The sequence below is a fragment of the Branchiostoma floridae genome, chromosome 2, assembly GCF_000003815.2.
Source record: "Branchiostoma floridae strain S238N-H82 chromosome 2, Bfl_VNyyK, whole genome shotgun sequence".
Lineage (NCBI taxonomy): Eukaryota > Metazoa > Chordata > Leptocardii > Amphioxiformes > Branchiostomatidae > Branchiostoma > Branchiostoma floridae.
In genome coordinates this window covers 3466173-3484480 of record NC_049980.1, presented here as the reverse complement: position 1 = coordinate 3484480, position 18308 = coordinate 3466173, and the positions used below count along the sequence as shown (strand labels likewise).

General features: G+C 42.1%; 1 protein-coding gene across 1 annotated transcript in view; it reads right to left on the bottom strand.

The window, feature by feature from the left end:
* Positions 1-7205: 7205 nt before the first annotated feature.
* The window catches only part of LOC118409993 (snake venom 5'-nucleotidase-like), a 20187-nt gene continuing 9084 nt past the window's right edge, over positions 7206-18308 (bottom strand). The window contains exons 4-13 of the mRNA XM_035811439.1: positions 16523-16624; positions 14264-14350; positions 13297-13500; positions 12746-12868; positions 12128-12247; positions 11479-11622; positions 10768-10974; positions 9945-10085; positions 9055-9105; positions 7206-7777 (exon numbers count right to left, since the gene is read on the bottom strand). Coding sequence (XP_035667332.1) covers positions 7575-7777; positions 9055-9105; positions 9945-10085; positions 10768-10974; positions 11479-11622; positions 12128-12247; positions 12746-12868; positions 13297-13500; positions 14264-14350; positions 16523-16624 — 1382 coding nt within the window. The 3' untranslated portion in view covers positions 7206-7574. The remainder of the gene's footprint in view (positions 7778-9054; positions 9106-9944; positions 10086-10767; positions 10975-11478; positions 11623-12127; positions 12248-12745; positions 12869-13296; positions 13501-14263; positions 14351-16522; positions 16625-18308) is intronic.

The window sequence follows — 18308 nt, the reverse complement described above, 5'->3', positions numbered from 1 at the left end:
TTCCCGGGTGGCCCAGGTCTTTCCAGGATAGCCCACTGCTCCACGTGGGCCAGCCTCTCCGGGAGTGCCCGCTGGCCCGATCGGTCCAGGTGGCCCAATCTCCCCGGGAGAGCCCGCTGGCCCGATCGGTCCAGGTGGCCCAGCGTCCCCGGGAGAGCCCACTGGCCCACGTGACCCGTTTTTTCCGGGAGATCCAGGTGCCCCAGTGAACCCGGGAGAGCCCGCTGGCCCGGTCGGTCCAGGTGGCCCAGCCTTCCCGAAAGGACCCGCTGGCCCGATCGGTCCAGCTGTCCCAGCCTCCCCGGGAGAGCCCGCTGGCCCGATCGGTCCAGGTGGCCCAGCGTCCCCGGGAGAGCCCACTGGCCCACGTGACCCATTTTTCCCGGGAGATCCAGGTGCCCCAGTGATGCCGGGAGAGCCCACTGGCCCGACCGAGCCCTTCGGTCCGACTTGTCCAGGTGGTCCGCGTGGTCCAACAGAGAGAGCTGCAGCGAACATGGACAACCGAGCGTTGAGCACCCGAACATACACACATTCAACACTGTCTTTTGAACGCCTACGTTTCTTTGAGGTTAGCTGACGCAAAATTGCGTTTTGTACATAATACATGCCATATCAGCGGCTGGGCATAGTCTGTGTAACAATAAAATTGTTTAGTTGAGTATATTCCTCTCTAGAGGCAGCTTCAAGTTAATCACCCTCGCACGTTTTGTGTGTTTCACCATTGCACCTGGGTCATCGTAAAGTTCGACGTACGGCGCTATATTCCTGCACATGGAATTCCCATCGCCATAAATCGTGCGATGTTTGTGACCGGGGCCTAACATTCAAATTCGGTGCGGACATACAAAACCATAATTGGAGATCAAAATAAACAAACAAACCGAGACAACAGCAGTGACTAAAAAAACACCGTTACAAGAGTACCTCAACAGAAAAAAAAATACATATCGTCGATCAAAACATGTCGTTGATTGAATACATGAACATATATTGTGTAAAAGGAAATCAAATAAAACACCAACTTGCCTGACGCTATGGGCATCTTGTCCAGAAGCTGCTCCAAACCTTGCAGACGCTGTTCCAAGGTTTGTAAAAAAAAGATACCTTCATTATGAAATCTAGTTGATTAGGAAGGTTGAACAAATGACTAAACATAGTGTACACACAGAATGATGTATTCAAGTACTATACCGAACAACAGATTCATATACTAGTTTTCGAATCAACGTGGCATTATGTAGAAACTAGAGTTCCATGTATCTTTTTTTCTCATTAATTATGCAGATCACTTACATAAGTTGTGTTGTTGATCATATGCCCCACCCAAAATCGCAGAAGTTGCTATAGTTATTAGTAACATTTTCTGATCATTTATGCCAATGAGGTCCTGATTTGCATAATTCATATTCAAGGATGTTCACCTTCACGTAATTCCAAATGCCACAAGGATAAAATTACCGTCATTTACCACTATGGAATTATTACATTTTCTCATTGATTATGCATTTCTCGTCATCATTTGAATAAGTTTCATCTATCAATGTTATTCTCCTTTTTGGTTACGTATATACATAAGCCACAGGCTCAAATAGCACCACCTACTCTCTACATCAAGAGCTATCTACCACTCAAAACTCACAAAAGTATGTCCAGAATTCGAGATATCAAAACCGGAAGTCCCCCTTCAGTACCTAAATAAGCCGCTAGGCCTTGGAATCTCATCATTTTCTGGCCTCATCGAGGCATACCCACAAACCAAATATCAATACAAACCATTCATGCCTTCTAGAGTTATGCTGTCCATCACACACACTCACACAAACACACACACAAACGCGCACGCACACACACAAACACAAACACACACAAACACACACACAAACACACACACAAACACACACACACAAACACACACACACACATGCAAGCAAGCACACACGCACACAAACGCTACCCAAAACATAAAAAAATGTTATGTAAATCATCTACCTCGTCGACTTTGGAGAACCGACCGTCCGAATAGACAGTCAGAATGATTTGCGCTGAGACCAGGGCTACCAGGGCGACGGTAGCAGCGAGGAAGTGACGGTGGCTGTGAATCACGTCACAGATAGCACGTCTTGAGGCTAAATGCATGCAACATCCAAAATTACCATGGAGAGCTTTACCGGGTTAACAGGTCATAGAAAAAAAGGTTCTTTTCATAATATCTGAAATATTGATAATTTACAATAAAATAAAAAAATATTTTGAAAAAAATGTTCGGCGTGGCACTGGACAGCTTTATAGGCGGTGCTCATTTCCGTCCCAAAACGGTCGTCACCTTTTGAAACGTTCGTCTTTTTTACAACTATTAGCACGTTCTATCACTTCTACCTTGTCCCCCCAACGACCTGGAGGTCAAGGGACTAGGTAGGTAGGTAGGTAGGTATCACTTCTAATGTTATTGAACATCGATTGTTACTACTATGCTTCTAGATCTTGAATTCCTGCCACCAGACATACGCACGGCCCTAACTCGACCAAAGCGAATGAACTCTAATCATGCAGCATTTCTCACTATTACTAGTATTTATTTATTTGTACCGTCTGTGCGGAACCTGCCACCACGACGCGCGAATAATGTCATTTTGAGAAGCAGAAAGGAAAACATAATGAAAACTTGCAAATTTTGCATGTACGTTTTCACTGCTTGCTTCTCAAAAGAACATTTTTTCTCGAGTCGCGGTGCCGGCTTTCGAACAGGCTTTTCGCTATTTAGACTTAACAAAATTAAGGGGCCCGGTCGTGCTCCAAAATAGCCACTTGAGCCACAGGGTGTTTCACAGGGCCATGTACGAGTCCGGCCCGAAAGTGCGGAAAAAAACAGCCCATAAAGTACCCGGAGGGGCCCCCTTAAATAAACCGTAACTAAGCCGTAACATTATTTAAAGGACAGCATCAGAAAATTTTCAATTCATTATTTTCCAGTAGTTTACTCATTAAAAAGTTGATGTACGTCAATTTTTACATTGATCCGCCTAATATGACCCTGTAGACACGTTTGAACTTCGCGCTCTCCTCCTTTCCCCGCCGCGCTGGCCGATGACGTAATGGCCGCGTTCTGAGAGTCTGACGTCACAGATCCAAAACTTCTAGCCAGCCATTTTGCTCGGTGAACCTCGGTCCTCTCAGCGGTAAATAATCACTCCGCCATTCTGGAGTTCAGTCCGTAGTTGTTGACAATTACTTTCGTGGACCTGTAAGTCGCATTGTGACCTGTCTACGAAGCCATAGTCCCCGGGAGACTAAACATGAATGAGCTTGCTTGCCTGCGAGTAAACCGCGCGGCGACGGGACGAAATCAAAACAATGGCGGTGGGGAAGGTTCACGCACCGTGCCATTCTGGACTGTTACAAGAGCGAGTTTGGGTCAATCCTTACCTTCTCCTTTCCGGACAGCACAGCGATAATTACACGTAAGCTTCCACGAATTTTGGTTGAATTCACAGTTGTCCAACTGGCAGTGACATTAAAAAAAAGAAACATTTTCCTCTGACAACATACCCTTGATCACTACATATCGAACGATCCCCTTATCGCGCCGAAACAGATAGCACCGCAACTTTTACAGATTCGAGCGAGTTACGCCTCGCCTCTCACTTTATTTTCTGTTTCTCGGGTAAATTATCTGCACTGTCCGGTTTTTCAATCATGTAGCTTTGGCGGAGATTATTGGGTGTTCCATCAAAATAAATCACGGACTCTCAAACGAAGCCGACATTTCGCGCCATTCACAATGCCGGCCTGTGTTGTATGTATGTTTCGGCGCGAAAAGGGGATCGTCCGATGTTGTCAGAGGAAAATTTTTCTTTTTTTTTTTATGTCACTGCCAGTTGGACAACTGTGAATTCAACCAAAATTCGTGGAAGCTTACGTGTAATTATCGCTGTGCTGTCCGGAAAGGAGAAGGTAAGGATTGACCCAAACTCGCTCTTGTAACAGTCCAGAATGGCACGGTGCGTGAACCTTCCCCACCGCCATTGTTTTGATTTCGTCCCGTCGCCGCGCGGTTTACTCGCAGGCAAGCTCATTCATGTTTAGTCTCCCGGGGACTATGGCTTCGTAGACAGGTCACAATGCGACTTACAGGTCCACCAAAGTAATTGTCAACAACTACGGACTGAACTCCAGAATGGCGGAGTGATTATTTACCGCTGAGAGGACCGAGGTTCACGGAGCAAAATGGCTGGCTAGAAGTTTTGGATCTGTGACGTCAGACTCTCAGAACGCGGCCATTACGTCATCGGCCAGCGCGGCGGGGAAAGGAGGAGAGCGCGAAGTTCAAACGTGTCTACAGGGTCATATCAGGGTCAATGTAAAAATTGACGTACATCAACTTTTTAATGAGTAAACTACTGGAAAATAACGAATTGAAAATTTTCTGATGCTGTCCTTTAAACGCGGCACTGTGAATTTTCGTAAGTTGGTACCTGTGCTTTTGTCCGCTGCGTCAGTGACGTAGACATCACGTCTGACGTCCCCTGCCCAAACGTCATCTGTGGACGATTCGGTCGCTTCTTTTTTGTATGAGGATTCTGCTTCCTCGTTGCCAACGTTGTCCGAGTTCTCATAAACGTGGTCTTCATCGTCGCTTGCGTCTTCATCGTCGTGGACAGATGGAGGTTGGCGGGGCGGCCCGCTGGTTGGCCCGCCCCCAGGCCCTGCAAGGCCGGTACGGCCAGGATTTGCCTGCCCAGACATTTGCACACTTTACTGTCTAAACAAGGAGTTTTCTAGTTTGTATGACACAATATTACTCCTTCTAGGGGGGCAGCCACTGGAAGGCCTGGTACTGATAGAAGCGTGATTTAGTCAAGCTAAAAAGCCACAGTCTTTAAAAATAAAAATTGATAGATATGAAAAATATAATACCATGATTAGTCTGAGGGAGCACTGATGTAGTTTTAGTTTGATATTCTTTTATGTAAGGACACGTTCTTTATGAATATTACGTGTTGGGAATAGTATTTTTAATTTTAAACATTGTTTTTCGTCGAATGGTAGACAAGACTAATGTTTTGGGATAAGCTGCCAATCTACCCTGTGAAGCGCATACATATAAAAACATTTCAAAGAGGTTTGTGAATGCTAAGACGTTAAAGGGGCATTCCACTCCACACCACACGGGACTGCTATTTTCCGATAGATATCAATTGTAGAAGTGACAAATGTATGCTATGTACCATTATACGATAGAGAACCCTTTAGCCCCACGCGCATAAAAAAGCATTTAGTCTTCTACAAAACTCCCTAAGTACCCTCTAATTGAATTAAATCAATCTCAGCCTATGGCTGAATAATATGTGCCTGACAACGGCTGACGTAAGTTAGGATACAAAGCTAATTTCAGGGGCGCTTAGAAAAACACGTTTTGATATGTGTTCTTTGATATCTTATGAACAACTGACCGTCTTGGTGTGCTTAGCGCCCCTCATTTATGCCGAAAATATTTACTATAAAGGAAATGTCTACACGTATAGGGAATACATGGGTAGAGTCTGCATGGGTTTAGTGAGTGTCATATTGTTTTACAAACACACGTTGCATAATTCGCCACAAGTGGAATTCCACAAAAGGTCAGCTGATCATGTATTCATTGATACATTATCTATTGGGCAATAACACTCCCTTCTGCAGTGGAATGCCCCTATAATTGCAGCCTTTATGTGCATTAGGATTGCACTGTGATTACAGATTGATACTTATAATTAAAAGAACCAACACCTCTGAAATATGTATACGCTTGGAGAAAAATAAATATATGAACGGTTTATTTGTAAATGCATGGTTTGTACAGAGATGAGATCTAGATTGCGCTACAATATCACAATACAATTCAGTTATCAATTACATAGTAAAGATAAAAATTCGATGTATTTTTCAGCGTTAGATATCATTGACCTGCCGTGTGACGTATGCGATGGTCACAATATGACTTGTCAAATCCGGTACTCGGTGTAAAAAACAGATATTCTTTGTTCCAAAATCTTGCTACGAATCACATTTTTAAAACTTTGCTTTAATTCTTACTACATTACTATCTATCAGATGGCGTCGATTCCACGTGATAGTCAAAACATTACTATAAAAATCTTTAAAATTGCATATACAACTATCAATAACGGTATGATATGTTCATTTTAGATGACTATATACACACATTGCTAGATAGGTTGACATCCCTTATCCACATCGTCAATATTGATGATTAATATTGATCGTTGATATTGATGAATCATATCAATGATTGATGTATTGAGTGTTTGTCTAATTAATGAACAGTGCTTTTGATCAGATTTTTAAGTCTCCGAATAACCAAATTCTTTGTACGCAACTCTATGTTTGGGACGGCATCTGTAAGTAGCGACACCTATGCTGCAGTACTGCAGTGCAAGTGAACCAGACAAAACTGCCCCGAGGAAGGTTAAAGTCACTAGGTTGTGTACATAGAATTTTGTTATTCGACTGGTTTATATGTTGTTGATTTTATGGCTTCATTGAATGATTGATTGAATGATTGATTGGTTGCTTGATTGATTGATTGACTGATTGATTGATTGGTTGATTGGTTGATTGATTGATTCATTGATTGTTTGATTGATTGATGACAGTCCGGTCTAAGGCCAATGTCACATTTCCAAACCGGGGCCCGGTTGGGTTGTTTGTGGAAACTAAAAATAGAAGTGTATACATAAAACAGGGGAAAAATGCCGACCATTTTCTTTACGTCTTGTTTAGTTTGTTGTCTTTTATATCATAGTTTTTGATCCCCAAGGCTACCCGGCCGGACCCCGGTTTGGAAATATGATGTATACAGGCTTTAGGTTTAGGTCCCAATTCCAAACCGGGGCCAGGCCGGTATGTTTTTCGGAAACGAAAGATGAAAGTGTTTATCAAGGAATATGCACAAATTAGGCTCATTACTATTTTTTTTACCTTCTTTGTGTTTTATTTTTTTTTTATTTCATTTATTCCACTTCTCAGATTGTGTACAATCTGGGGGGAGTCGGCAACAGAAATCAAGTTCCTCTACGAGGCCGACTCCCCCAAAGATATACAAACTTAGGATAAAAACAAGCCTGACATTAAATACATACAATAATACATGCAATAAAAAAGAGAGAATAGCAAGGCATAACAGAATAATGGGAGATCAAACTATGTCGCTATGCATAATGAGCATCTGCAGGTGGTTATCCAGGTACATAAGTTATCAACAGTAAATGTGTCGCTTAATCGGGATCTATAATATGAAATCAAGAATTTTTTAACTGACTGTAGAGTGAGGTTAGAATACATATGTTGGCGGATGTCTAGTGGTAAATTGTTCCAGATGACGGCAATACGACTACAGTAAGAGAATGAGAATGTTTCAGTTTTACATGTCCGGGTTACAAGTTGAAGTTTTGTTGCCTTTTATATAATATTTTTCGTTTCCGAAAGCTACCCGGCCGGGCCCCGGGTTGGGAATTGGGACCTAAGCCTAACAAGGACCATGAGGAATGAGGGTGATTCGTCGGAATCTTTGATCACTTGGAATTCCCCGTCTCCATGACGACGGCTGGGTTGGTGTGACCCATGCCGTACGACGCAGCTGTCATGTCAAACCCCTTTCTCCGGCGACGCATGCGCAGAACGACACAGGCCGCGATGGCGGCGACGACGCAGACGAGGACAACGACACCCACGGCGATGGCCGCGACCTGGTCATGGTCACGCCTGTCATTGTCACCTGTCAATGAATGAATGAATGAAGACCTTTATTGCACATTTTTGCCACACCGGGCTAAGTACAGGTCACAACAAGACATGTTGAAAAGATACAGTTAAAAGATACAAAAAGAGACTATTGCTGGATAAATTCAACTTTTCCTCCCTTTTCTGTTCTGGTGGAGATAAAAGAGCAGATATGATTTATTATAGATGGTTTGTCTAGCTTTATTTGGAATATGAATTTTTCTACAGAACTTTAGTGTATGAAATAAGGAAATTGGTTTTGTATAACCTTATACAGTTCTTTTCTCTCTATGGTAAACAATCTACACTCTACTAAATGACATTCGTCCTCTTACGTATCTAAATTACAATATTTGCAAAGTCTTTGTTCCAGAAGGTATGTATTCCTGTTTCAATGTGAAGTTTATGGCAGCTAATCCAAGGGAGTGAAAGAATGAATTGATTGATTGATGTACAAGAAAGAGATTTAAACTAGAACGGTAACATTTGCAAGGCCATATGTGATGTTTACCTTCAGATGATATAGACAAACAATCAACTGCTCTTTGTTCTTACTGAAATGCAATCATATAATGTGGTGGCGCTTTTGCGGCGAGAACACAATCTACATCCGCTACATGTAGCAATGAGAAGTAGAACTCCAGTCAGAAGCTCCGAGGAAAATGTCTGAGAGACACCGGAACATTTTATAAATCAGTGAGTACTAACTTTACTAACTGGTTGTGTAAAAGAATTCTCCTATATTCTATATTGTACCAACCTGATTAGATTATGTTCGGAAAGTACCTTTCTTTGAAGGTTAACATGATGAATAACCGAAGAAATTAATTTCGAAGGCAGGAAGGAAAAGTGAAAGAATGACCAATGCCTGAACGAATGATTAAATCAAAAATTGTAAAACCGATTAAATTGATGGGGAAATGAATAATGACGTGAAAAGATGCGAATGAGTGAACGTGAATGTATGAATGAATGAATTCAAGTGAATGACAGTAAGGAAAAGCAGAATGAAACTCCACAACATCTAACTATCTATATATATATATGTATCTCTCTCTCTCTCTCTATATATATATATATATATATATATACTAGTATAGAGAGAGAGAGAGAGAGAGAGAGAGTATATGTGTGTGTTTGTGTGTGTGTGTGTGTGTGTGTATGTGTGTGTGTGTGTGTGTGTGTGTGTGTATAGATATACTAGTATATATATATATATATATATATATATATATATATATATATATATATATATATATATATATCCCTTACCTTCCGGACGAGTACGCATTGCGCCATTGTGGGTTACAGAAGGCGATGTGACTGAAAGATGAAGAAATAAAGAAAACTCTAAACGCCTGGGGTACAAAACAGCGTGATATTTCCTTCACAAAGAACTGCCTCAGAGGAAATACCTCAGTAATATCATATAATGACCAGACATCACCAATTTAAATCCAGCTAACGTATACTCTAGACTTCAGTATAGCTTCAATAAGCCATGCAGTTCTCCTCAGTGGAGACCGGAGACCTCCATAACAAAGTTTACGAAGTCAAGTTACTCCCCGAGTCATCTTTTAAATCTAGAGATAACAGATATCAACCCTTGTCCTGCTAGCTATTTTTTGGCCAATTTAACGTCACTGAGCTGAAATTTAAGTATGGCTGACAACACTTTCTCGCCAGTTCCCCCCATACATAAAGTAATGACAACACTTGCACACCATTTTAGGGCAAATATGCAAACATTAACTCTCAAATATACCAGTTGCTAAGCAAAAAAGGTTACCTAGCAACGGTTACCATGTAAAATCAAGTTCCTATCAAGTTTTTATTGTTCTGTAAAACATTTTATGCAAAATTTTATGTATGAACCATTATCTCAGCAGTTTTGCACTAATCACCAAGAAAAAAATGCACGGGTCTTAAAGGCAAGTGTGCAGATGTTGACACACTGGCAGCACCAAATCCTTAGGTGTTTTTGGCACCTTTAGACAGGTTAGCCGCGAGGCTCGGTGGGCGTCACTACACCGTCATGGGGGCAGGGGCATGGCGACTATCGAACTCAGCTCCTACTGATTCTGATTCCAACGCTCTAGCCGTTGCGCCACACAGACACCCCAATCCCCAACACTAATCACCAAGACTATATAAGAACTGACCAGAAGCGGAGGTCGGTACGTCCCTGCAGTTCTCAGCCGGAGTCTGGGAGGAGTTGATGATCCGCAGTCTCCCCTCCAGTCCGACAGACAGCGGGGAGAGAGCAGCGATGTACTCTATCAGGATGTCTGTGTCTAAATCACCTGGAGGTCAACAACACGGGAGTTCTTCAATGTTTATTGCAAAACACGTTTTTGATACTTTTGTGCGTTTCGAATGTTGGATTGTATCACAATGAGAAGAATTACTTTGACAGCCACTTAATTCCATCTCTTTTCTTAGTTACTTTTTTTCACTTTGGGGTCTACGTGAGTTTCTGGTGACTAAGGAGTTAGAGCTTCAATTCTAAGGAGTTAGGTCTTCTCACTGGCTACATAGGCAATTTAACGTTCCATTTTCCGATATATAAACTATAGTTGCACTGGTAACTTGGCATGAAATGATCCTAATGTATAATCATCGGAACATATGGACGACGTCATCAAGTTCTATTTCCCTATATATATTTTTTTCTAAGAGAAAATACAGCACTTTGGTACGTACCATTCCAATGAAACTACGTTTTATGTTTCATTTCAACGTTATAATAATCATAGCTACAAGTACATTCGCACATATATTGACATTTACTAATCTGTAATCCGAGAATGATTATTTTTGACAAGGCAAAAACAGCTACGCTTATGTCTTTCATATTTTTGTCTTAGTTTGCAGATAAAACGACCTGCATTTACATTTTAAAAAAAAAACATCTCTTTGCTATTGGCTACTCGTTCTGAATTTGAATTTCTATGTACACCTCATCAGTTATACTTAACACCACACCTGGTATGTGGTGCGCAGTCTTGTTCTCCGCTATCATGGTGTACCCGTCCCCTCCGTCCGCTAGAAACGTCGGCATGATGATCCTGTAGAGAGCGGACACGTTCAGCGGGCGAAACTCCGGTACGAGACAGTCCTTGCTGCAGCGGGCTTCCACCTTCACCGCTCTCTGTCCAACCGGCTGGGCTTCGTCATAGGTGACACGGAGACCTGCAGGAAAGGGATGGAACTTTGTCAGCAAAGCTCTCATCGTTTGAGGACATAACAACAGCTGAGACAAATACATCTTCTTGATGACTAACTATCTATGAAACAACCAGCTACTAAAGTTTTACTTGAACTGTAGAGCTAATGGACATTGATTCTACGCACTCCTCTTAACTCGTTACTGGTGATATCCATAGCCCGGTATAGTCCCATTGACACCGGTGCCCGGAGAGAGTGTAAGCCCGTCCGGGCTCTGAAGCCACAAATTCGTCCCGGTGGACTGACGGATACCATTGGGGTACCTCTCGGTGTTTTCGCTATGAGGTCATTGCGTTTTTTTGCCGCCGGGTCCTGTGTTGATTTTAACTGCAAGTTATAATAATCTAGGGCCCGGCCATGCCATTAAACGTTTGAATGAAGGTAATTTCCCAGATTTCCCAGATCTAGGGGATGCCATCCACATGATCAAATAAATATGGCCTAACAAGTAATCTTTCAACCACTGACCGGAAACTTGGAGGAACCTGGGATTGCCGATCACACTGGCGGAGTGCTCCAACATCCGGATGACGTCCTCCCCGCGCAGCTCCACGATGTCGATGGTGTTTTGGAAGGGCAGCGTTCCGACAATGTCTCCCACAGTGACGGAACCTGCAAATATTCATTTTTTTAAATCTAAATATTTAATATAAAATCAACAAACACACAAAGAGTCTTCAAACCTCCGTGAAAATATCCAGAGATTCTGTAAATCTATTACTTCACTCTGTCTCTTAAGTCATGCAAATGAGGGTAATTACAGCTTGATCTATTCTAAGGGATCGTCTCCTGTGCTCTAAGATCTATCACAAACACACAAAGTATAAAATGGCGACAAAACCTCCGCTTCACGAAGGTAATGATCCGTGAGGAAATCCCAATATGTCAACATCATCGTTCTAATCAATTGTGACAGACCAAACTTCCAGTCACCATTGACCCACGACCTCTCTGTAAAGCCACTTACCCACAAACCTCATTTCACCTAGTTCCATCCTCAGCCTTCCGTGTTTTTTGTCTCCTGTTTGCAGTCAGCTACTTATCTGCTTGTCCATTCCCTGATCAGGGAATGGACTAGCCCCTAAAACACAATTAGCGTAACTGTAAATATCTTCACCTTGGGATATAGTTGACCGGATCCCGCCGGCGTTTAGAATGGCGATGCCAACGTCGTTCCAACCGACTTCGTCCGGGTGTTTGTTGTTCTGGTGCAGCATCGAGTCTGTGATCAGGTTACCTGGTAACGGGACAAAAAAAACATGGCGACATTCAACAATAACGTCACCCCTAGTAATGCTCTTCTCGTGATACATCGCTCGAAATATCGCGATATTTGATGTTAAACAAAATGTGAATCTGCGCAAATCATTTTTTGTTTGTTTAAGGTCATATGAAACAGACGCAAGATTTGTTTCTTTCTTTGTTCGTTTATTTTAGTTGGATCTCCACTTCTGTTACACCATTTAGTTGCAGACTATTCTGCCTGGATTACGTTTGCAATACAGTTAAATGAAAAGTGAAGATCAAAAAATCAAATGTGACAACGTAAACGTAGGCGGGAGACGTCAGATATCAACATAAAACAATCGACATGTAATGTGTGTGAAACGAATTTATTAGATACGATTCTACTAATTCAGTGTCAATGCTATTTCTGCGCTGTAATAACATATGTTAGTTTACGATAATTGATATTGGACTTTTGGACGAACATGTACACTTCCAGTATACGTACCCAGATTGCATTCCCCTAAGCGACAGCTCCCATCCAGTAAGACGTGCGTGCTGCCGATACTCTCTGACGTTTTGTTGATCAGGCCGGCCTCTAGGGTCTGCACCAGCGCAAAGACGTCAGGGTCTGTACCAGAAGAGAACGTCTGAATCACCGTGGCCTATAGCTACACCTTTCACTGTCTGTACAAACCATTGATTCAGTGAGTTACGACATTTTCCTGCGCGCAGCTCACAAAATGTGTTTCCACAGACGACGAAGTTGTCGTTGTGGGCCACCGTACTGAATGTCTTTCAAATTTGCCAGTATGCTACAAACTGAGCTAGAACCAGTCGTAGCCTTTGTATTTGAAGCAGGGCATATAAATATATATGCCCTGCTTCAAATATATATATATATTGGGGTTTGTATCTGAATGTACCCTCAATATATAGAAACTCTCAGGGAGATGTTCAAACATAAAGCAAATACTTCAGGCCTACAAACTTCTTTTTAAATTCTTGATTGGTAGCTATTCTTTTGTCTATAAAACGAGCATCAGAACCTGATCTTACCCTTAGGAACAGTATCGTCTAACAGGATCGGGTTCCCATCCCAGTGGATCAGCTCTCCTGCGTCATCAAACGTCACTCGGAGGTAACCCAGGTACTTCCCGAAGGCGTAGTCCTGCACTACCAACACGGGACGCGAGGGGGCGTGGTCAGGACGGATCACAACAGGGTAAGCGCCAGCCGGGTCCTCTATGTTTGGTGCTTGCCCTGGAGTAAAAATTGTGACGTCAGTTGCAATGTGATGAGTGGTCAAAATTCAAAACCAAATGTTGAATGCGTTGTGATGGTTGGTCGATCAAATTAAAAAAAAAAAAATAGGAAATGAACCGTCCATTCAAAACGACTCCTTTCGTATTTCGTCGCAGCAAGGACTTCTCTGGTTTTGTCCTAAGACAACAAATGGCAACGACAATGCCCTTTGAGAATGCATAGATGTTTTTGTTACTTTTAACACGATCGCAGCGCTACATTCAAAAGCTAAGCCCCTGTGGCGTCGCCAATAAATGTACTTCACAGCACAGTTCATATTCAAGACCACTAGTCATGATTCTGTATCAAACTTCTTAACTTTTCTCAGTAAAAGAATTATTGGGCCTAACGGTTAAGTAGATAGTTCAAACGTGTATACTTAATACATGTAACATATGTTTCGTTGCATTTTTATATATTATTAAGTCTTTCCCCGGAGTGGGAAAAGACTGTTGTTGTAGCCGTTTCCGGTAGCCGTTTTTCCGGTAGTTTAGCCTATCAAAACTCAGAATTTTTCTTCCGCCTTTAGCTAATGAAAACTCAGGTCAAAACTCAGAAAAGGACGACAGCCAATCAAAACTCAAAACTGGGTGATGACGTCATCAACAGCGTGGTAAAACGTGTGGTATATAGAATGTTTGCCGTCGCCATTCTGATTGTGGTTCGGTCAGTGACTATACGCTTTTTTATTCATTTTGCCATGTTTGCCTTTATAGCTGACCTGTGTAGAGGAAAGTGTTGGTGTGCCCTCCCACCACGATGTCCACGCCCCGCACACGTGACGCCACCTCCGTGTCCACGTGGATACCTGGTGGCGGGCAGAGATATCAAAATGTGAATGGTTAAGGTGGTATCTCACTGCACTTGCGTCAAGCTTGCGTCACTGCGGGGTTCGTTCATTGCGTCACTGTTTTGTTATTTTCTCCGATTTTTTTAGAATTCAGATATTGCGTGATACGTAAAAGATGACTTAGAAGAAGACATGATACACAAAAAGAAAGAAAATTCGTTCTTTATATCTGAAATTCGTTCAGTATCTTTCGAACCCCGCAGTGACGCAAGCTTGACACAAGTGTAGTGAGAGTGCATCTTAAAGGGGCATTCCACTCCAGAAACTAGTATTATTATTCCTCAGAGAATAAATAATTATGTTTGAATCAAGTTTGTTTGGTCAAATTTACCACAAGTTTAAGCTTAAACGCAGAGGGAACATTGTAGCAAACGAGTTCTTGAATTCCCTTGAGGACCCTTCCAATGCATTGTGCGCTGCTGAGGGAGGACGTGGCTTTGATCATGGGAACAGTTACCGGTTAGTACTAGTATAGATTTCGATACTATGATGTTTTAGGATCACTTTTTGAGTAGACTGTATGTGTGTGCGCAAACGTCATTAGAACGTTTGTGGGTCATTCTGTAGTAATTTGTTAATGTATAAAAGTAGCCTTTTTAGAGAAGAATGATCCACAAAAGTGACCACATCTCTGGATTCCAAGAACCGCTGAGCTTCAAACTTTGTGTGTTCCTTCCTAAATGTCCGATAGCCACCCTACCACTTTCGTTTGCTCAGCGGTTCTACCGTTAGCGAGAAATTGTGCCCAACGTCGGCCACACAAGCAGTTTTGGCGCCGCCATTTTACGTTGACCTACTTTCAACTCCTTATAGTTAAGTGGCCAAATATCCCCATCCCAAGATGATATAGTCTTCAAACTTTTTTTTGTATTTCCATACATGTGTGATTATCACTTGACTGCTTTGTCAAGCTTATCCCGACTACCGTTAGCGAGAAGGTGTGACGGAAGTCGCGAACTCATATACGGCGCAGTACATTAGAAGCGGGTCCGCATGGGGGTGCTCTAATTTAGAAAAGAATATTGTCTAAAAGACAAATCAGGTAACTTTGCGAAAAGTCGAGTGCATTTGTATCCCAAAAAATATCATCTATCAGAAAATAACACTCGCTTCTGGAGTGGAATGCCCCTTTAACATCTATATGGACTCGTCTTTTAGGCATTTCTAGCCCTTCTGATAGTCTTTTTTATTACTTTGTCTTTTACATGGTGCCGACGATATGCATTAGCTAGTGCATCAAGACGAATGGTGATTAAACGTACATACGGTCATACGCAGTGAAAAACGTAACTAACAAGCACGAGGACGTAATAAAGTACCTTAAAGGCACATCTGCTTAAATATGATAGACAGGCCTGTCTGCCTATGTATGGGTATGATTCAGTACCAAGGACAAGTCTGTCCGCCTATATATGGGTCAGTACCAAGGACAGGTCTGTCCGCCTATATATGGGTCAGTACCAAGGACAGGCCTGTCCGCCTATATATGGGTCAGTACCAAGGACAGGTCTGCCCGCCTATATACGGGTCAGTACCAAGAACAGGCCTGTCCGCCTATATATGGGTCAGTACCAAGGACAGGTCTGCCCGCCTATATATGGGTCAGTACCAAGGACAGGCCTGTCCGCCTATATATGGGTCAGTACCAAGGACAGGCCTATCCGCCTATATATGGGTCAGTACCAAGGACAGGCCTATCCGCCTATATATGGGTCAGTACCAAGGCAGGCCTGTCCGCCTATATTCAAATCGGTACCAAGGAGAGGCATGTACATGTCTGCTTATATATAAGTCAGTACCAAGGTCAGGAGTTCCCGACTATGTATGAATCAGTGCCAAGGACAGGTCTGTTTACCTGCATATCCATCAGCTGTTTTGTTTGTTTGCTGTTATCAGTCTGCCTCTCTCTGTGTGTCTCTCTTTGTCTCTGTCTCTGTCTCTCTCTGTATCTCTCTGTCTCCCTCTCTCTGTCTCTGCCTCGCTGTCTCTCCCTGTCTCTATCTCTCTGTGTGTCTTTCTCTCTCTCTCTCTCTCTCTCTCTCTCTCTCTCTCTCTCTCTCCCTACCTCCCTCCCTCCCTCTCTCTTTCGCTCTCTCTCTCTCTTTGGCACAGCAGAATCTCAGGACCTACCGGCGTGTCCAAGCGCGATGATTTTGTTGACCCCCTGCTGAGTCAGTCTGTCCACTTCAGTCTGCACTGACGTCACCACCGATGTAAACGACACAGTATCACCTAAAGGTGTTGGAAATATTTTGTTACTTTCCATTATTACTTATCAAGATACAATCTAACGATGTCTAGTAAAGATTTACCGGCTTTGTGATAAAGAGAACGGATGCAAAAATACAATAGCACTGGTACACTAACGCATATTTCAATTCCTGGGAACATGCTTACAAAATCATATTGTGGACGATGGCAAAATGTGAACGCAACCAAACTGACACGCAACTATTCGAATTGAATTGTACCGTGGCCGATAGCAACAATGTGCAACACACTTATATTTCTGCTCAAGACACTTACTTTTTTGCTCAAGACACTTACTTTTTTGCTCAAGACACTTACTTTTCTGCTCAAGACACTTACTTTTCTGCGCGAGCCACTTACTTTTCTGCGTGAGCCACTTACTTTTCTGCGTGAGCCACTTACTTTTTTGCAAAACACACTTACTTTTTTTCTGCGTGAGCCACTTACTTTTCTGCGCGAGCCACTTACTTTTCTGCGTGAGCCACTCTAACTACAAAAAGCGGATGAGTTATCTAAGTAGCAGAAAAACAAAATGGAAAAAGCAATATTTGGTATTACATGTATTTCAAAACCACTGAGGAAAATTCAGCCGAATACAATTTTAACTTGCCTCTTACGAAGAGAGAAATGTTTCACTACAAATTCATTAGAGGAAACAGTGATACAGTGGCAGCTCAGTATACTGAAGTTCAATTACATTTGTAGTTTGAATCTCTTCCACACTCACCGTTCACTCTGTGATGAAACAATCCATTCGACAAGTGTGGCCAAACATAGCTAGAATAATTACCCTTCACAGAAAGAATCAAAATGCTATCAGACCTCATGTATTTACAATAAATCAAACTTTAAAATTAATGAAGACACTAGACAAGTATTTTGTGGCCATAATTCTGTTACAAAGAATAATGCAGAAAGGGTTGTGAAAATGAGAAAAGGAAAATATATTAGCCATTCAGAAAATACAAATCAACTGAAGGCAAAACAAATTGCACCGAAACTGACCTGAGAAATTGAGAAATAAATTAAAACACTTTTACACATAAGTTTATATATTTTTCACTCTCTATTCCATTTGGTCATTTGCAACTGGAGCAGAAAAGTGCAGTGATGACACGAAAGAAGAATTTGCAACTACATGTATCACTGTGCAATTATCATTTGACAAAGATGTTTTTAAAAAGTGCTCTATCTAAAGCTAAAACTACAAACATTATGCAGTTTGGTTTCAATCTTGTCCTTCAGCTATTTTCATCTCGGAAGGCAGTCAACAGCTTCAGCCAGTCAGATGAATCATTTATGTCACAAGTGAAGACAATACCTGAACATCATTTGGCAGTTTCCAGTAAGAGTACTTTATTTCCTACAAATGTAGATTATCATTGAAATATTGAGTGTAGATGGGCAGGAATTTGGTCGAAATGTGTCCATCTGCTATTTCACTGTTAGAACACAACTTGACATTAAAGATGACGACTTAAAAACTCTTTTCAAAGGTAAAACATGGCCACCAATGTCTTTCATCAGAGAGATATCAATTGTTTAGGATGATTCTTCGATCAACTTCTGGCCCGACTTGACTTGTTTCTGCAGAGCTTCAAACGCGCGCATCTCCTTCTCCTCCTTAGCCTTGTTGCGCTCCTCGAAGTGGAGCCTGTTGCGGATT